General features: G+C 40.2%; 1 protein-coding gene across 1 annotated transcript; it reads right to left on the bottom strand.

The window, feature by feature from the left end:
• Nucleotides 1–1,542: 1,542 nt before the first annotated feature.
• On the bottom strand, nucleotides 1,543–20,818 carry LOC146681361 (vascular endothelial growth factor C-like). Its single transcript, XM_085448700.1, has 8 exons — nucleotides 19,759–20,818; nucleotides 12,077–12,317; nucleotides 10,134–10,324; nucleotides 8,983–9,113; nucleotides 8,762–8,862; nucleotides 6,553–6,687; nucleotides 5,985–6,186; nucleotides 1,543–2,712 (listed from the first exon to the last, which is right to left on the bottom strand). The coding sequence occupies exons 1-8, from the start codon at nucleotides 19,858–19,860 to the stop codon at nucleotides 2,601–2,603; spliced, it is 1,215 nt and encodes a 404-aa protein (XP_085304826.1). The 5' UTR covers nucleotides 19,861–20,818; the 3' UTR covers nucleotides 1,543–2,600.
• Between the last annotated feature and the right edge of the window lie 758 nt (nucleotides 20,819–21,576).

Raw genomic sequence — 21,576 nt, 5'->3', positions numbered from 1 at the left:
GTGTGTGTAAGTCGGGGGGGGGGGGGGTGTTCTATTCCACTGCGGGTCAGTGGGCAATAAAGCCTTGATTAAGGGTATATATGTTACCAGTAAAGACTATGGCAGTGATGATCAAAGAAAAAATGCATTAAGGAGGTAGGCATGTTATCATCCAACCCAGCTCTGAAGAGAAGAGTTCATAAGAGTCAAAGCATTCATAAACTTTGATAACAGATGGACAAAAGAAAAATGAAGCTGCATCAGGTGACCCTGAATAGTCTCTTAGTTGTGCTGTAGTAGGTCTAGACTGCTGGGAGCTTCACATGATGCACTAAGTGTTTCTTCCTCACTCACTTTTTTCTTTTCGTTCACTATGTGTTTATACACCACTCTGCAATTAGTCATTAGTTATTAATCTCTGGCTGTCTTCCACAGCATGTCTTTGTCCTGTCTTTCCCCAACTCATTGCTGATGGCCGCCCTCCCTGAGTCTGGTTCCGCCAGAGGTTCCTTCATGTTACAAGGGAGTTTTTCCTTCCCACTGTCGCCAAAGCAGTCCTCATAAGAGGTCATATGACTGTTGAGGGTTGTTTTTCTTTGTATTATTGTGGGGTCTTTACCTTATAGTACAAAGTGCCTTTAGACCACTGATGTTGTGATTTGCCATTAAATAAACTGAATTGAATTCAAATGAAGTGAAATGTATTGAATTGAATTGGTCATGTCAGAGATATCTAGACGGACTAGATAGTGATGTCCATGGTTTCCAGTTTTCAAAATTGTGAAAACTGTACAAATTCCTGCGTTTATGTAGCTGAGGCTTTCTGTGTTTAATGTTAGTAACTACTGTTAATCACCGCAATCAGATAATAATGTAGACAGATGGAGAAATCAGACACACAAGTCCTGAGCCCATTTAAGAGGCTGACGGTCACGAAGGCCAGACAGAAAGCCGATATCTTTGTTTTCCATGACTTAATACTGTTTGTTGTCTTTAACCCAGACATAGTAAGAGTGAGAAGGCTGAAGAGGAGGGAGAAGAAGAAATGAGAGACCACATAAATAGTCAAATTTCCCCCACAGGTGTCTGTGTAACTAAATAATGCATTTTTCATGCATTATGGCTTTTAAAGGCACCAGTAACAATCTTCCAACTCATTTTGTCAATTATTATAGTATATATGTATTATATTTATGTATATTTAGATGCAGAAAATGGAAAGCAATGTAGCAGAACATTGTGCAATAAAATACATATTATACCTACTGTATTTCCTTGGCTTTAGAAAAATTTGTTTTAATTTAAAAGCAAACCAAAAAAATGATTAAATTAGCACATCTACAGCACAGACATATTAGACAGACAGGGCTTTAAATCTCTACTTCAGAACTACTTTTAAATATTAAAGCATGATAAAGTTCTCTATATCTATATAGCTCAAAACTGCAATAATTACCACAATGCAATAAATATATGTTGTTTTTAAAAGAGCATTCTATGTGTCAAAATAACCTATTAGAAAGAATATTTTGCAGGGTAGAAAAAAGTAAAAAGACATGTAAATTGTTTTGTTCTACAACAATATTTAGTTATGAGTGACTTAAATACAGAATGTTACAAATCACTTTTTTAAATATGACAAAATTTAAATATGTACAAATAACATTATTTGGAGCATGTGAAGTTAAATTAGTAGAACACCCAGAACTGTACCCAAATGTTAACTTCAGTCACGACTGGATTCAACCATGCATGAGAGAAATCTTCAAAAAGCAGCGCTGCAGTAGAGGCAAGTATTAACTGGTAAATATAATAACAGTTGGGAGTGTTTCAGTTATCATTTGATTTAACAGGGTCTGGTATGTAACCTCTACTGAAACAGCACTAGAGCTTTTTTTTCATATAAAATACAGTTTTATCATCAGTCTAATTAAAAAAAACAAAACCCTTTCTTCAAAGTAAAGTATGACTATAAGGCCCCAGGGACCGTTCAGTCGCATCCCAAGTATTTCCCTCAGCCCCTCAAGTATCTCGTCTTTCAGGGATGCCAAAGTTTGAAGTTGGCTGAAGCTTTTTTTATTTTTTCAAAAAGCACAGAGTCTACTCTGTTATTATCTTATTCCACTTTCCATTTCACGCAAGTGTGAGCGGTGCCTCTACTGCAGGTTGGTGGCTGGATTTCTTGCTCGAACACGTCGCAAGGATGAATGCTGGCTCAGTCTGATTGGTCCATGTTCACTGTTGTACTTTTAGCTAGTCTCTGGGTTTAATCGGTTGTTTCCAGCTGGGATCATGTTCTAAACAATGTTAAGAAGACAACAGTCCCAGAGAGTCAGATGCCTCTCCACATTGGGCTCCTTTTGACTGCTTTTCACTCTGTGTGGCCGGCTGCTTTGGTCTTTTTGATCAGGGAAGCGCTCTAATCCTCCTTTTGTTGATAGAGAAGCAACACTGCTTCTTGCAGTGGTACTTGCAGTCTGTTGTAAGTCATCACATGTAAATATGTAGGTCCACTTCCTGCCCTTTTGACTAGAGACATTCTCACCTTTCTGACCTTTTGTTTCCAGACTAAACAGCCCAATAAATGGGAGGTATGCAGTCCTGCTCCTGCCTTTGGTTTCTTAATTCCACTCAGACCTCAGGTGGTTGGGGATACATTGACACACTAGGCGGCTGTAGTAAAATCCATCCTGGCACATGCGTCTGGGGTTTCTGCATGGCAACCTGTAACAACTAGAGACAGGAAGGGACAGATCAAGAGAAACAGAGGGGATCAAGAGGTAGTGTAAAAAATAATAGAAAAGGAAAATAAGATAAAGAAAAGAAATGAAAGCAGGAAAAGAAGACAAAGGGGGAAATGAAATGAGAACATCCAGAAAAAGATTTTTGAGAAGGGTGAGGTTGAGAGTGGGAAGATAGGAACAGAAGAGAAATACAAAGGAGATTATTTTTGTCTTGGCATGCTTACTATTGATTATTCAGATCATCATATCCCTTTTGGGCAAACCTTCATCCAAGTTTTGTTTGCATCAAAGGACTCTGTGTGTGAGGAAAAAAAGAGGGAGTACTTTTCCGGGGGGAAGGGGGGGGGGGGGGGATTGAAAACTCTCACTTCAAAATCACAGTAGGTGTACGGTCCTTTGTGAGCCACCTCCTGCGACCAGATGTTAAATCAGACTTAACCTTTTAAAGCCCAAACTATGAAGAAATTACCAGAAAATTATTTTTTTCTTTTTGGTAAATGGAGGGTCTGTTGGACCTTATAGCAAATGTTTTAAATAAAATATTTATGTATGTATGTTTAAGTTTTAATTTCTGTTATATTTACATCTGACATGTTTTTCCTGCAAGTTATTGCTTAAGATGTGCCACATACTAGGATGAAAAATGATGTAAAGTCTCAAAATCCCATATGTGAAATAGGATAAACTAGGCATTAAAGGTTAAGTAAAAAAGTAAGTAAGAAAGTGAGAAAGTGAGCAAGAAAAGAAAAACTACAAAAAAAAAGTGGAATTAGTTTGCTATTTGTGAACTATGCCTGTAAAGTCCGTTCTAAATGACTACTTATCCTTTGTCAAACATAAAAAATGCAAATGTCAGCAAAATAAATTCCAAAACTTAAATGCAGCTTAAGGATTGGTTAATTTAACTTCTAGTTTTTATTTGCGCATCTGAATTAATTTGACTTGTGTGCAAACACTTTAGAGATTCTGCAGGAGACATTTACTGTGTACTTAACTAGGAAGAGACAATTTTTTAAATTTAATTTTAAGTTCCTAGGCAACTCCTAAATGAGGTATTCAGGGCATGGCCCCCTGAGAGGAGGCCCTGGGGCAGAACCAGGATACACTGGGGAGATTACATCTCTTGGCTGACTTGGGAATGCCTTGGTGTCCTCCCCGGAAAAGCTGGAGGCTGAGGGAGGTCATGGGTGTCTCTGCTTATGCTGCCCCCATGTTCCGGACCCAGATAAACAGGATGGATGAATAGATATTTTATGCTTTCATATCATTTTAGATTAAAAAAATGAGTAATAATGACTGAATAGACAAAAGGTGGCTAAAATGGAGGCTACAATTTTCCACAAAGAGTGAATTTATTTCAGCCCCCCTAAGCTCAGAAAATGTAGAAAACTGGCATTAAAGGTCACTTGCACGTAAATCTGTGAACTTTACCACATGGAAGGCCACTAATGTAAAAGCCGAGGTCTGCGGTTGTGTTTTCTTTGTGCCTGTCACTCCATCTGTCTCTGAGCTGGTCTCTGTCTGCTCTGATGGTTGCTCTGCTCACTGTCATCAAGTTCACCCAGTCTCCTTCTCTGTCTCTCTGCAGGCCTCTCGGGTCAGGGGAAGGTTGATCCCTTGCATGCTAACTGTGGGAACCGAGGCATGCACGCAAAACACACGCAAATATTTAGAATGCCTCAAGTCCATAAAAGGTCACATGGAAACATGTGAGCAAAAGAAAATGGAGGGAGATGCTTGTGTGGAATGTTTGACGTCTCCATCGAGAGTTGTTTCTCTTAATGCTCTCACTCTTTCCATGGGTGATGGCACCCCAGTGGGTCACCAGCCATTGGAAGCATCACGTGCAGGAGTAGCTCCCGCAGTGTAAGCCACTGTTTGAGGGAGCAAGTATGGAAGTGGCTGTGTACATATTGTACTCAGATTGCAGCACAACAGTGAAAATCTACACCGTGTGCAAACTCTTTCCAAAATAAAACTCCCATATCCGCAATTCTAAAACACTGAGCCAGTTTACCAGTCGTTAGTGCCAAGTTGTATGTTTTCAGTGATTGTTGTAATCACTCTCCAAGAGATCACCTCCTGCTGTGGTTTGAATAAATGATAAATGATTTCCATTGGCACAAACATATTGTCATGGTCTCCATTTCCTGGTTAAATTTGATTTCTGATCCCTGCTTGGATTTAGCTGATACTGTTCACTTTGTTACTGTCCCCTTTGTCCTCACTTCTTTGTCCTTCTCTGTTTTGTCTGTGTGTTGGCTTCTTTGTGTGTTTCAAGTATTTGTTTTCCCTCCTTTTATTATTGTCACCTGTGTTCAGCTGTTTTCACCTGTAACTAATCAACCCTGTGTGTGTGGTCTGTCTGATATCCTCGTGTTGGTTATGTACCAGCCATGTTATAGTTTTGCAACTTGGAAAAAAGTCCACAGGGTTAGGTTAGGGTTATGGGGTTAGGATTACGATTTGGTGTGCGGTGTTACAGCGTTTCCACGTTTAAAAACTACAACATAACTATATTGTGACTGGTCACTTTTGATGTTGATCCTGGACCAGCATCCAGGAACAACTTTGACACAACAATCAGATTGATTAAACCAGTTTACTGAACTTTGTGTATTTCTGTTTTTTTGGAGCAGGCATTAAAGGCTCAGATTGGTTTATTTAACCCACCTCATTGTTTTATGTTTGTGTCCTTTAAATCTCTTTCAGAGATTTGTGTTCTTAGCCACATGTGTCAGTCAGTGCATTTACATAATACAGAGGAAGTGTTTAGTTGGGGATTTTTCTTTTTACATTGGAACTAAGAAGAGGAATTACTAATTCCAGTGAATTGTTTGGATGACACATGCATAGCAACCAGACTTGGATACTGCTTTTAGTGTGCGTAAGTACACTTTATTGGTGGTTGCATGTTGGATTGTGATTTTAAACCAAGAGGAGGGTATTTTATGTCACATAGAGACAGTGACAGAACAGAAAGTAGTCTGATGCCAGTGGAGGTGTAAGACATCTGTGATTAGTGGTGGATTCAGGTTTTTTAAATACAACAATCAACTATTAACAGATATAATTAAAAACCTAATTAATGTCTTTAATTAAATTTGTCTGTGGTTAAATATTTTCTTTGATCAGATAAGGTTCTCTTGAGTTTACTTGGCAGACGCCCACAGTGTGGATACCTGAGATGAACAAACCAAACAGCCACTTTGGCTCAAAGCCAGTAGCAGGAGTGGACTTCTGACTGCTTTTTACACCTACCTGCAGGTGTTTGGGTTGAACTTCTTGCCCTGCCGCATGCACGACTCATGACTCTCTCTGCACTGACACAGACAAGTATCTGGGTTCAGAGGCTGGTGTCCGGGACATTCTGCAGCGCACACACAGCCGCAGAGATCATCATCCCACCTCTGGCCAGCAGGGCATGACTTCCCCTCGCCCTGACCTTCGCACTGGCATTCACCTGAGAGAAGATCACCGAGAAAACCGAAGAGGGAGAGGGATTTTATGAATCAAAATGAAACTTTATCATATATTGTGTCACACATGCCTGACAGCACTGTCGGGCTAAGTATTTGATGGTCGTGTTTCTACTTGTAAGACATTTGCATGAAGCTATCTTCCCCAAACTTCCCTGTATCTGTGTATTTTTGTCTCTCGAGCTTGCTCATTTACTGTCAGAGTGATGGCTTCATGGCGCATTTATTGTAAACTGCTCACAGTGAATCCAAAGGCTTGAGGAAAACTTAATTCTCAAGAGCTGCACATTACCATTTTGCACAACGCAGCCAAAACATATTTAAATACAATAAATGAAACCCTTGCTCACAAGTGTTGTGGTCCAGTTTCCAGCCTGGATCACAGCTGGCTTCAGTGAGTCCATTTTGACAGATGCATTCACATGTGGACTCTTCCAGAACCCGATTGGGCCCACAGAGAGCCAGAAGGCCAGAGTCCAGCACTTCTGGAAAACATAAAAAAGTGAAAAATTGTATTCTGTCAGGGTTTTTTTTCTTTTTCAGATTTATGAAATATTGTGCAGAGTCATGATCCCCAGAGGATGAAACACTGTAACTGTGAGGTTGGCATTTTCCCAGGAAGAGAAACAGATTCCTTTAATGTTGTTTCAGGAAGGCCATCCGGTGTTTGGCACTGCCCACTGTGGCGATCCCTTACGAATAAGGGAGCAACTAAAACTAGCTCATCTATACAGACATTTGATGGATTGTCATGAAATATGGGTTAGGGTTAGATGTTCAAGTTCCCCAGAGGATGAAATCTAATGACTTTGATGGCCTCCTGATTACATTCAGGTCAACATTTTAATCTGTCCAGTACAAAAGATTCCCTGCAGCTGTACCTTGAACTAAGATTTGACTTCATGATATGTCAGCTAAACATCAGCCTGTTAGCATGATAGTATTATGTTTGCAGCCTCCCAAAGTTTAGTGCTTTCATGGCTGTCAGTTTGGCAGGCAGCTACAGGAACTGTGGTTAAGTTGCAGAGAGACTGGCATTTTCTTTTCTTAGGACACATACCTGTGGTAAATCCAAAGAAGAGAATAGTTTTTGGTTTACACTTATACTAATGTTGCCTGTGGAAACAATAGTTCAAAGACGGACCTCTCAGTATAGATCAGATGAACAGCTATGAAAATGATAAACAATAATATATGTCAAGAGAGGTTACTTTAATGTAAAAAAGAGTGGTAGGAACTGTAGTTCACTACATGATTGTACAAGTAAAACGGCACAAAAACATTCCTGCTACAAATGAATAGGCAGTACCTCAGGGAAAGATTTGCCACCCAAACGCCATCATCATCACCATCATCATCATCATCTGGGTGTTGTTACTCAGTTTTTTTTTTTTGGTTCACATCCCAAAACGTGCTCAGTGGAAGTTTTTTGTACTATTGTGCATTCCACTTCAGAGCCGTGACCCAATTAAAAGGACATGTCTTGTTTAAAGGACATGCCTGAGTTTAAAAAAACAACACTATTTCTAACACGTTGGAGTGTCCGTGCTGTCCATTACGGAGCCCCACAGGGGACATGGGAGAAAAAAAATTGAGACGGACTTTTGCGAGATCTCGCAAAACTATCTCGGGATCTCGCAAAACTTTTGCGAGATCTCGCAAAAGAAACTCGGGATCTCGCAAAACTTTTGCGAGATCTCGCAAAACTAGCCGCATTCTTCGGACGCCGGCTCGAAGCCGACCGGGAGGTCGAGGCACGATGTGCCGGGAAAGCAGGGTTCCTCCCGGCTGTAGTAGGTCTAGACCTCCCGTTAGCTTCGAGCTAACGGGAAGAATGCGGCTAAAACTTTTGCGAGATCTCACAAAAGTTTTGCGAGATCCCGAGTTTGTTTTGCGAGATCCCGAGTTTGTTTTGCGAGATCTCACAAAAGTTTTGCGAGATCTCGCAAAAGTCCGTCTTAATTTTTTTTCCTCCCATGTCCCCTGCGGGGCTCCGTAGTCCGTACTGCAGAAAGGGTGGGTCAGACAAAAATATCAAACTCTGCAGTGAGATTTTGACCCATGAATTAATCTCTGTTTTTCATGTCATCAAAATGACGCTCAAACTTTGACATCCTCATTTAAAGGCTTTATTTGGAACATAAGTCAGCCTTGTTCACTGGATTTACCACTTTGGTTTCATTTGCCAAAAAGTTTACTCTTCTATGACTCTTTTTCCACCATTGTAGTTCTGGTACCAATGCAGATCCCATTCTGTGTTGGTGCCTTTTGAGTACCAGGGGCTCAAGAGGATTCAGAACCAATTATTATGTTGCGTCATTAGGAGAAGTTGGGGTAGTGGTCTCCTTGGCTCTGGTGCTAGTCTTTTTTCAGTGCAAAAGGGTGGAGCTAGTTCTAGATTGGCCATCTGCGCCACATCAGTGGAAAAACTGTAATTGTCAGTTTTGTCTATAGTGGGTGTCAACCACATGCTTGAGAACCACTGATGGACTAGACTGAATATGCATCAGCATGAGTAGAAAATGACTAATTTGACCAACATGACTCATGCATGCTTACCTGCCTCTCTCTCAGGGTAGTTTATCGTGTCTGCAGAGACGCACACACAGTTTGCTGGATCCCATAAGCCCGAGGCACAGGCACGTTCAGGAGGAGAGCACCTATCAAAACACAGACACGCACTCACGCTATATTATAAATGCATGGATACACAAAAGAGTGAGTCATGAATGGCTGTAAAGGCACCCACACGTCACTCTTCACCTATCACTCCAACTCACAGGCGATCTGTTGCTGCTCGTCTGATGATGGAGCGGAGTGGCCGCTTGGGGAGGCAATCGCATGAAGTGTGGTTGATGAAGGTTACCGTGACAGCAGTGTAATCCAACCTGGACTGGGATCGTTCCATCAGCTAGGAGTGGGAAGAAGAAAGTTAGACGTGCATGTGTGCATAAAAATCTGCATTGTGGAAGGAATTAGTGTTTGTTCTTTTCTTTCCTGTTCTTCTGCTGCAGTACTGCTGATGTTTAGATGCTGATGTAATTGTTGTAAGATTGTGCAACTGTGCGTGACTCAACTGTGTATATTGTCTTAACATCATGTCCATTTGCAGCCAAAGGCTGTCCCACTGGAGTAGGGTGTGTTGTGATACAGACAAGCTGGTTACATAAATGGGCAGATTGGTTTCTGTCCTCTTTCCTGATGCAGTTTGTGGCGCAAGAGCATAAAATCTGGAGCAGAGTGTTAAATAATTCAAGCGCTGAAGAGTGTACAAGATACGGTGGCCCTGAGAGGCCAAACGGCCTGCAACTTAAGAAAACACCAGCAATAAGAAAAACGCTGCAAAAGCACACAAAACACAAAATAGGAAAAATGACAACGGAAATAGGAAAAACTAAAACAGAAATAGGAAAAAAAAGCTGATTTCCAAAAGTACAAAGGAAGTGTTTCTGGGAAGACAATAACCCGACAGACCAGTTGTAGGAACCAAAATATGTTAAGTATTGTGCTGGGAGACACTTAAAAAAGTGGAGGATTTATCGGTTTTGTGAGGAAAGAAAAGATGAGAGGTAAGTGTGTTAACCTAACCATTAACCCAAAAATCTGTCATCAGTATTATATGAATCATGATAAAACACGCCTACCATGTTTTGGGTTCCTGGAACTGGTCCGTCAATGGTTATTGTCCCCCCAGAAACACTTCCCTTATATTTTTTCCTATTTCCCTTGTTGTTTTTCCCTATTTCTGTTTTGTTTTTTCCTATTTTTCTGTTGTCGTTTTTCCTATTTCCATTGTGTTTTGTGTGCTTTTGCAGCATTTTTCTTATTGCTGGTGTTTTCTTAAGTTGCAGTCTGTTTGGCCTCTCAGGGCAACCATAACAAGATGTTAGATACAAGGAGGTAAAATAGAGACTCCGGGTGCATGGCTTACCGTCTTGTTCACAAGAGCGTAACTTGTATTTGTGCAGTAAAAAGCTTCGTTGTTGCAGCATCCACTGCAACGATGCAGTGCCACACAATGAGGGAGGTAGAATTGACTGGTGGATTCTGGGTATTCTTTAGCGACTTCAATGCACACCTCTCTGGGCTGGCACGAGGTTCGTTGGATCTCCTCCAGGATGACTGAAAATACAGCCAACAATGCATGACAACAGGAACTGCACCCCTCTGTGAAGGCCACACCAGACATCTTTGAACCACACCTTCAGTTTAATTCTAAAATTACTTAAACACAATCTGAGATGCTTATAGCTTAAAGATCCACCTTTAGCAACATTCACTTCAAGCAACGGTATTCTGTATGGCTTTATTAGTCGGTTACATCATTATGGAGGAATTTGGACCCACGCTTCTTTACAGTGGTGCTACATTTCATTGAGGTTTGCGGGAATTCAGCTCTCTTAAGTTCCCAGCACAGCATTTCAGTGGAGCTGAGGTCTGGACTTTAACTGGGTCGTTACAACGCCTTGATTATTTTCTTTCTCTGTCATTCTGTTGTTGACTTGCTGCTATGCTTGGGGATCACTGCCCCTTACATCATCTGGTTTGGGCCAAGCTTTAGGTGTGGGACAATGGCTTCACATTTGACTCTAGAACACTTTACAGAGGAGTTGATGGTTGACTCAGTGACTGCAGGGTGCGAGGTCCTTTGGCTGCAAAACAAGCCTAAACCATCACACCTCCACCTCCGTTCTTGACAGTCAGTATGAGGTGTTTGTGCTGATATGCTGGGTTTTCTGTCTATCACTTTGGTCTTGTCTGTCCAAAGCACAGAAGTCTTCTGATTTGTTCAGATGCAACTTTGCAAACCTAAGCCATGCTGCCATGTTTTTTCAGAGAGAAGAGGCCTTCTCCTTAAAACAGTTTCAAACACATCATACTTAATTGTACTGTATCTTTAATATTGAACATGCTAACTGAGACCTGTAGAGTCTGAGGTGTGTTTTTTTCACTCTAGGCATTGCATGGTCTGACCTTGAGGCATCAATTCTTTGGATGAGTGGAGGCTGTCTTGAATGTTTTCCACTGGTGAGTAATCTTTCTCACTGTAAATTGTTTGGAAATGGCTTTGCATCCCTTTCCAGACTGATGGGTAGCAACAATTGCCTCTCTAAAGATCATTGCTGATGTCTTTCTTCCCTGGCATTGTGTGAACACACACCTGAATGCGGCAGATAAGCAAACTTCCAAAATTTCAGCTTTTCTCTAGAGGTGGTCACACTTGCTGATGATCAGTTAATCATGTGCACTTGATTAGCAGTGCCTGGCTGCTACTTCCCCTTTTAATTCTTATGGAAGCGGTAAGGGTGTATTCAGGGTTTTACATACTGCTTCTGCATGTGGGTTTTTTTTTTTTTTTGAGATAGTGAAATATTTCACGTGTTGTTGTTCACATATTTTTCCACATGAGTGTATAAACACCCACCTGAGGATTCAGAAACCACATTTGGGATAATTCTCGCCACAATTTGTTTCTGCAGAAGCACATTTTTGACATACAGCTGCTCAGTGAACACAACAGTAATTTCCATTGTATGCTGGTAATTATAGGTAGATTCTGTTTGTTTCCCCCTTTCTTCGTTTTTCTGTTTATTAGAGGTTTTAGGGAGAGGAAATGCTCATTCTCTGCAATACCAGCTACTTTTTCTGTCTCCAGTACAATGAAATCCATCTGTTAGTCCTTAAAAAACACAATTGTGTGGTTATGTCACTGCTACATTTTTTCCACTTTGCCAGTCTGTTCAAGTATTTCAGACTGCTGTGATTGAAAGGCTGACATTAGCAGCAATAACACTGTCTTGACTTCCACAAATCTAATGATTCTGAAGAAATAATAATAAACAGACTACCTCTGTGCAAGCCATCAGTGTTTACCTCGCCAAGTGTCATCAACTTTGTAAAGAGCCTCCTCCCTCATCGGAACCCACATGTCCTGATTGTTAGCGTTGAGTAAAGGGCTCATTGAAGATGTGGATAAAGATGATGAAGAGGGGGATGAAGAGCTGTGCCATGACCTCTTCTTTAGGCACTGCTGAATCACACTGTATTCAGGGTATAGGAACTGTAGAAGGTCATCCACACTTTTTATTGTCTCCAAACTGAGCTGGTCATTTGACTGCAACAGAGCATGGGGGGGAAAGAAGAATAGAGAAATTATACTTTTTACATATGTAGTCAGCACAAAGAGTAAAAAGAGTTATGTAGACAGAAAATGAACCTAAAAGATGATAAACAAACGTCACAAATCTTGCAGTTAAGAGGGTGTTTTGGTTGTGTAATAAAATAGAAATTATTTAAAAACACTCTTTTTATAGTTTGGCTTCAGAACGATTTAGTTGTGTATTTTTGGTGAAAAATGGTTTGATACAGTGGAATTTACAGCATGGAGTTTGCTGGTTTGTTCTGGGTAAACAGTGAATACCTCAGCTGCCAATGTGTTGTAACATGTTGTTTTTGGCTACTGTTAGTTAAGAGCATGCATGTCCTCTCTTCACCTGCACACACTGCTATTTTTTAATGACAAAAAAAAAAAGAAAAAAAATCCAAAGCAGGAAAACTTAATTTGAGAATACACATAGGGTATACATAAGTCTACAAATAAATACACAGTATATATAGCACTATGTAAAAGTCTTGAGTCACCTTCATTTCTTTGTATTTTGCTAGGAAATTGGGAAATAGGTGCAGCGATTTATTGAAATAACAACAGAGTTTGTGCAATTCTAACAAGCTTGAAAGTCAATATTTAGTATGACCACCTTTATTCTTCAACACAGTCTGAACTTAAGAGAGTTCAGAGTGTGTTGAATAATAAAGGCACACTCTTCTAATTTCTATAAGTAGTCTTCAGGAATAGTTCTCCTGGCTTCTTGAAAGACATCCAAAGCTCTTCTTTGGATGTTTCTGCCTTTTGTTCTGTTCTCTGTCAACATGATCCCACACTGCTTCAACAGTGTTGAGGTCCGGGCTCTGGGGAGGCCAATCCATAACTGATAGTGTTCCACTGTGTGTTTTATGTATCCAGGTATGGTTTTACTGCACTGGGAGTGGGTTTTTCATTGTCTTGCTGAAAAATTAAGGTATTGCATGGTGGATCTAAATCTGATGGCACTTTTTTTGCATACAAGATTCCATCACTTTTGATAGTCCCCAAAACAAGTGGTTGAAATGCAGCAAAACCATGACAGAGGCTCCACCGTGTTTTATAGATGGGCACTCACCGTCCTACCTCTCTCCTAACCTCCAACATATCAGTTATGATTTGAATGAAACCTTTAACATTTGGATTCATCACTCCACCACATGTGTTGCCCCCTGTTTTCACTCCAGTTCTTGTATAATGTGGCATACCTAAGCCTTTCCTCCCTGTTTCTCCACCTTAAGCCTTCTTGACAGCCACCCTTCCACTGAGATTATTTCTGATGAAGCTTCAGTGAACAGAAGATGGATCAACTGAAGGTCCAGATGCATCTCTTAGGTCCTGTGTCAGGTCTTTGATTGCTTTCCTTCATATTTCTTAAGGACATGACTTTCAGATATGGTTCATCTGCTGTAGATAGGTTTTAAGCCTGGCACTTCTTTTTTCCTCCACTTGTATAGTTTCCCCTAGTTGTTTCAAGACATTGCACATCGTGCTAAAGAGCCATTTTATGCCTGTCAAACTGTGTCATCTTTGGCATTTTTCATAGATTTGGCTACAAAAATGAGAACAAGTTTTGTGTTTTTGTGACAGCTGCTGGTAATAAAGTGCCTAAAGATACAATTTAAAAGTGGTTCTTTGCTAAGTTGTCTTTTATGTGCAGACAAAACACTGCTTAATCCCTTCAGTTAGGAGCCTTTTTATGCTTGAATGATTCATAGGTCAGTCTCAACTGGCTTAACAAACAAAAAACATTCATCTGAAAATTAGCAGGTACACAGACAATAAGTGAAAAAGCAGCCAATGTCCAAAGAAAAACTTTGAAAGAACTTCAGAAATCCTGGATAACTATAGCTCAATGGCACTTTAAAAAAACTACAAGAAAGTCTGGCTGCTTAGAAGGGGTGACTCAATGGTTTTGCGTAGTACTGTATGAATCATCCAGAGTTACTCTACTATAATCTAAAAACAAAAGACAGAGCTGGAAATGAGCATAACAGGTCAGCTTCCATTGAAGCCTCCTATGTAAGAGCTTTTGGAGTTTACTCTAGGACAACACTGGGCCTCCTTAAATAGACAAACGTAATGGAGATTATTCAATGTGGTGGATGAGATCCATACAGTAAATCAGTTTAAAGCAGATATCACTCTATAAACCCTTCCAGCTGTGAGTCATTCCCTTAATGATTTTCCCGCCATCATGATAAACGACTCTCTTCTGTTTTAATAGAGTAGATGAAAGATGAGAGATTAACGGACTAATAGACGCTGCTGTATTATCTGACTAAATGTCAGCAGGGAGTTGGTCTTTGAGTGTCACATTTGAAGTCTTCCTGGGAACATGGGTGGGTTGTTTAATTTCCCAGGCTGAGAGAGAGCAGACTGGCACAGCTGGCACTGCCTAAACAGAAACTGGATCTCTGCAGTGTTATCACTATTTCCATTTATCTCTTTCTGTCTGCCTCCCCCCTCCTTTTTCATTTCCCTCCATCCGTCTTAACAAATATCAACATACTTTACTGTCATTATTAACCTCCCCTTCATAGCACTTTTTTATGTCCACCTGTTACTATAAATATGGAATTCTGAATTTAGTGTAAAAACAAAACTGCATAAAAATCTGTATACACGAAGCTCCAGCTTGATGATCCATGACAACTTCATGGTGCCACTACTGGAAATAAGAGATGCTGTTTTTAGACCATATCTGCTTTTGAGATACCTAAGTTAAAAGAACCAACACTGGTCTTGTTTCCACCTCAGTGAACCCAGAACCTTTAATCCCAGCAACTTTTTTAATGTTCTTTCAGACAGTTGTTTGTCTGTGTTTCTCCCCAGTCTCTAAAGGCCTGTAGACAGCTGTTTTTACACATGAGACTCCTTTGCACTCCGTCATCCCCTGAGCTGTGCCACACGTGTAACTTTTGTTTTGGATGGAAATAGCTGTCAGGTGATATAAATCTATCTGACAGCCATTTTGCACATTTATAAACTATAAAATAGAGCTGAGTGCATTTCTAAAAATATAGTTGATCAACTTCAGCAGAACAGAAAAGAACATACTTGCCCTGTTTGTACGGAATTAATTCAAGGATCTTTTGATTTCCTATTAATCTTTTGACCAACCTAGGTTGCTATTTAAAACCAGTAGAAAGAAAAGTTTGTGGTATATTTACTGTAGAATTGTTTAGCGCTGTACTTCTCATTACAGAGCAGATGACAGACTTTTCTCTCTCATTTTGCCCTTTTTCTCCTGCTCTTCCTCCTCTCTTGCATTGTTAGTTGATCACATAACATGAGGTAATCGCTAAGGGACCGTGAAGTCATAATTGACTGATCTTGCATCCATTGTGTCTAACATCAGGCATTGCTGGCATATAGACACACACATGTGCACACACCCATTCATTTCTCACTCTTATTATTATTGCTGTTGTTGTTAGTAGCTGTAGTAGTAGTAGTAGTAGTAGTAGTAGTAGTAGTAGTAGTAGTAGTAGTAGTAGTAGTAGTATTACAACCACATTAAGTCTGAAGTTATTGTGACTTAAACAGAGTTTAAAAAAGATACATACACGTATGGAAAAAGTGCTCAGAAGAAAAACAAGTCCTCTATCTTAAGCGTGAAAAGCACTATGACTCATTGTTGTCATAGATGTTTTTGATAAGTCTGAAGTTTTTCACTTATGCACCGAGCAGCTTCCACTAAATGAGGTCTACTTTCCTAGAGCAGGAAACCAAACACCGAACCATTTCCTGGCTGGCTCGTAAACAGCCTTTGTTGTCAGGTAAACTTTCAAAACCATGCTGACTTTTGTTTTTTTCTTTCTTTAGTCATAACTTAATAACATCACAGAAACAAGCAGTTGCTTTACAAAACAAAACAAAAAAGTTGTGTAAAACAAATGCATTATATAAATGCATATCTTCTAATTTTGTGTAATGAAAAGCAAATGATAACCTCTATATTTAGAAATCTACTCCATGTTTCTGTGATCATACTATTTGTATGATTTATTAATAAGTTGCTTTCTAGAGGCTGCAAGGATTCTTCTTATAACTGGTTCTTAAAGTTTCTTATAATTTGTGTTTTAAGCTTTTGAAGGATTTAGGTGTCCCACAGGGATCAATACTTGGCCCCCAGCTGTTAATGTTATACATTAATAAGTTATATTACAATATAACTTATTAATTAAATATAATAGTTATATTGTTATACAATATAAATTATCTGATAATATCACACAATCTAAACATTTTACAAAGGAACATCAAATGTTCACTTCTATGCAGATGATACCATCTTGTGTGCAGCCAGCTCTATGGTGAGGAATCTTCATGTTTTAAGTTTTCACTGAAAGAAAAACTGTTTGCACTTGACTACTGTTAGTTTTGGAGTATGCATTTGCATTCAAGCACCTAAGAAGATGGTGTTTTCTTTAATCTTAAGTGCATTACACTTTTTTTTGTTTACATAGTATACAAAAATGATGCCACTTTCTTTAGGTTCTGATAAATCTACCAAATTTGATTCACATGATACAATCTGGTGGGAAACTAAATATATTCCATGACTCAGTAAAGTAAAGTAAAGTAAAGTGTGCGTGTTAGTCCCCATAGGGAAATAGTTCCTCTGCATTTAACCCATTCACCCAGTGAAGCAGTGGGCAGCCACCAATGCAGCACCCGGGGAGCAGCGTGTAGGGACGGCACCTTGCTCAGGGGTACCTCAGGGTAGCCGTTCAGTGGAGTCGAACCTCAGTAGCTTGTAGAAGAAACTTTGCCAGCAGTAACTGGAAGCAATTGTTTTCTCTATGACTATCAATCACATGCATTTTTGTGGAGGAATTCTCTTTATAGTGCCCCATATATTGAGGTTTGTGGACATTTGTTTTTACGCTACTTGCTTCATCTCCCACACAATTTTTTTTAGGTTGAGGCCTGGACTTTAACTGGACTAAAGCATTTTATTGTTTTTATTTTATTTTAATTTATTTTTAGCCATTTTATTATAGTCACTGCTCTATTTGGGCTCATTGTCCTCTTACATCAATGGTTCCCAAACTTTTTTTGCTTGGCCCCCCTTTGTTTAGTAAACAATTAAGCAAATACGAGTAATCTGCAATAAATTACAGGTAGTAAGGAAATACACTACTAACTCTTTTACGCTACGTCCACACCTACACGGGTGTTTTGGAAAACGCAGCTGTTTCGTCCACACGTAAACGGCGTTCCAAATCACCGAAAACTGAGATTTTTTAAAACTCCCTTTTTGCATTTACGTGTGGACGAGCAATACAGAGTTTGTCACACAACATCACGCTGTGCCACGTTATTGTTTACATGAGATGAATTGCAGAATGGCAGATAGTCAGATTAACAGTATTTTGTTTCTATCTTCAGGTTTTACACATGAAGTTACTGTCCCTCTATTTAGAAAGGCAGAGGCATCACGGTGTAATTATTTTACATGCAGTTGTTTTTTTCCTGTGTAATAATATTCAACATTACTATCAATACATTTTTCAAAAAATGCCTCTCTGTGCAAAATGGGTTTAAAAACATAAACAGCTGTAGGATACTGTTTGTCCGTGATTTAGACAGGGGGAACAAATTGTGGCAGGATCAGCCTCATATTATCTGTATCCCACTGTAACTTTACTGTATAAAGAGCTAACATCTCCAAAATGTCAGGAGTAATTAATCATTACAACAAGTGTTTGTGAGTTAGGGTAAAAGGGAAAACCAATCATGCAGCAGAGACCTACCTTGGCACTTGTGCAGGTGAACCCAAAGGGAAAAATATGCTTCACCATATTTTCTAGTCTTTGGCTTAGAATGAAGTTGGTTTGGAAACATATTCAGCTATGCTTTATCTCCTGCTTTGCGTTTGTGTGGTGCTAGCAGTGTCCGAGCATTGTCCCCCCCCCCCCCCCCCCCCCCTTGGCATACCACACCCCCCCCCCCCCACCCCCCCCTGCAATGGCTCTGCGCCCCCCTTAGGGGGCGGGCCCCACACTTTGGGAAGGTCTGTCTTACATGATTCAGTTTGTTTGACCACTAAAACCAAGCTTTGGCTGTTGGACAGATTCACATTCAACTGCAGAATACTTTGGTATACAGAGGAATACATGGTTGACTAAATGACTGGAAGGTATCCAGGTCCTGTGTCTGCAAAATAAGCACAAATCATAACTCTTCCGCCACCATGCTCAAGTTGAATTTCCTGTGACGTCCCAGGATTGTGACATAGTGACAAACATAACATAATTATTATTAATGGGATGACTGTGGCTCAAGAGGTAGAGTGGGTTTTCATCTCAGAAGGTCAGTGGCTTAATCTCCGGTGGTTCAGGTGTGCATCCTTGCGTGTCAAAGTATCTTTGGGCAAGATATTGAACCCCAAGTGGCCCCACTATATCCTTTTTAGTGTGAATGTTGGGTTTAAAGCACTTATGCACTTTATTTTTCATTTGACTGTATGTATTTTATGCTATTGAAGTATGCCAGTGTACCACAAGAATGAACACTGTGTTTTTCCCCTAAAACATAATTGTATTTATTTTCCAGTTGAACATTTTAATGGCCATTGTTATGCTCATGATGCCATTATTGAAAGCTTATTCCAAACTCCATTTAGACAAAATGTTTGGTTTTCACTGCATTACTTATCTGTAATGTTCCTACTCTGCACAATAACAAAATTCAGGCTAAAGCAAGGCATCACTGAGCTCCTTGCATTTTGTTAAATAGCTTATAGTGTGAAAACACATCATGAAGGAGCAAAACAATTGCTGGAAGATTTAATATTCACAATTTGATGACATATATGAGACAGCTACAACAATAGCTAGTTGAAGTTCTGCAAAAGTTACATGTCCCAAAAAGTCACTGTTGGTTGGAAGGCATCAGGTTAGCTGTGTGTTTTTTTTATTTTTATTTTTTTATTAAGGACATGCTATCAAGCTTAATCAAGTTTAAAATGAACAACTGGAAGTTGTTAGGTTTATATACCCCATGTGGATTTTATTGATTTTATGATGACTCCATTGTGTAAACCACTGTGATTGTTGGAAATGTTGCTTGTGTAAAAAAGATTACATCTGTGAGATTGCCTAAGTAAATACAGCTTAAATAACGCAATCCTTACAAAACGTATTCTCACATATAATGTTTCAGTGCTGACGGTGCAGAGGACAATCTCAACAGTTGGGCAATCTGCTGTCTGTGTCTACGTATCAAGCACATAGGTTAATGGTTCTTTAATACTATTTCTATAACATCTGTGTGCCATCCATGGAAGCATCTACAATTCTTTGTTCATTCAGCTTTTTCTCAAAAATGTTCATCTGTATGGAATCGATTGTAAGAAAAACTAACATAATTATCATGTTGTGAGGTGTGAAGTGTAAATACTTACCTGTGTGCCCATGTCTCCAGATTGGTAATAGTCTGTATAGTCTTGTCCTGAGCACAAATTGCTGATATTAAGCATCCATAGGAGCACAGCTGGTATCCACATAGTGAGGATATAGAGAGAAGGGGGGGAAGGAGAGGAGATGTCAGGACAGAGGAAGAGGAAGTTGGCGGATTTAAAGCTTGATGTAAAGAGAAAGCCAGGAAGGAGGAGAGGAAGGTGGAGGATAAGGAAAGAGGTTTCCGCAGATTTTATAGGTATCTCTCAGCTCCTCTCTTCATTCTATCCTGGGACGAAGTTGCTCTTCTGGCACAGGTTGGTTAAATTTGGGAAATCAGCTGAATAAATCATGATGAGGAAATCTACTCCTCTTCCTCGTGTCAAACCACAGCTCGTTCTCGTGCACGCTCTCTCTCTCTAGCCTCTCCTGTCGTCTCGCTGCTCTTCCATTCTTGCCGTTGGCCGTGATGTCAGGTGTCTGTTAGTCGCTGTTTGTCTCAGTTTTGTCTTCACTTTGTCTCCTCTTTATATCTTTCTTGGCCTTGGCCTGGACCTACTCCTCGGTCTCTGGCCCTTTTTTGTTTGCTGACTCTCGCATTTATCTCCCTTTTTCCTCTCTCCAGCCTTGGTCGTCCTTGTCAGTCTCCTTTCCTCGCCCTTCACACTTGTGTACCTCCTCGCCTTTTTTATCTGTATTTTTTTCCTCGTCTTTGCACAACAGCTGTGCTCTTCCCTCCCTCCTCTCTCTCTCTCTCTCTCTCTCTCCCTCAGATTATTTCTGACTCTTTATCTGTCTCCTCTTTCTTCCCCAGAAAGCTTCAGGGCACAGCTCTGTCTGTCTGTCTCTCTGGATTTCCCCCCTCCTGCTTTCTGAATCAGTCCCAACTTTTCTGTCAGGGTGTGTGATCCTTAGAAAAGCATCAAAGGGAGTTGAAACAATAGAAAGTGGCTTATTTAAAATCCTGCCCTGAAAAAAAAAATAGAAGAGAAAAAAAAAAGAAAGGAAAGAGTCAGTCGTTTTAAGTTCCAGTCCAAACAGAGTGAACATGCGTCCTGTTCACAGGCGTCCTGCTGGAGTGAATGAGACAAACAAGAATGGCTTGTATTTAATGGGCGGGGTAAAGGATTTGAGAGACATGGTTTGTACAGCTGATTATACTGACCCCCGCCACCCAGCCCAGAAATTGCAGGCTATGCAGCGCCTGGGCACTGGCACATTTTCCCTTAGCAGATGCCATCATCTTCTTTATTTTAAGATTTAAATTCACTGGACAGACTGTTTCCCCCCCGCTGCTGTGGGTTCTATAATTTGATTCTCTCAGACACATAACACGCTGAACTGTCACTTTTTAAAATCAGATTATCCTCCCACATTCCCCATCACTCTTCTGTTTCTCACACAGTTGTTATCGTGACATCTTTTGTCATTCTGTCTCTGTAATTCCTGGTAACGGGAGCAGCTGCTGGTGGGGAAGAAAAAAATGCGCATGTTCGCTCACCTGGGAGTGATGAATGTGAGTTTCCTAACTGCAGCTCTAAGTGCCTTTTTATGAGCTCCTAATACCTTTGCTGCCTCTCTCTCTCTGGTTTATCTCAGCTGCCCCCAGTTCCTGTCGATTTCTCTTCACCCCCATGAGCACTATTTCTTTGTCAGGACTAGTCTGTGTGTGTGAGAGGCACATATGAAGCTCTCACACCTGCAGCTCACAGCCTTTTCTGACATTTTTTACCCCTCTCAGGTTCCATCTTTGCCTTTTCTTCACTCTGGCTTTCACTTTTTTTCCTGACCACCTCTGGTTTTGTCCCTTACAGGTCCTAAAA

This window comes from Copadichromis virginalis, linkage group LG23 (assembly GCF_057382275.1).
Source record: "Copadichromis virginalis isolate Kocher_CV1m ecotype Utaka linkage group LG23, C_Virginalis_male_GT1.1, whole genome shotgun sequence".
In the NCBI taxonomy this organism is placed as follows: domain Eukaryota; kingdom Metazoa; phylum Chordata; class Actinopteri; order Cichliformes; family Cichlidae; genus Copadichromis; species Copadichromis virginalis.
The sequence above is the reverse complement of the archived record's forward strand: the minus strand, read 5'-3'. Positions and strand labels throughout refer to the sequence as shown.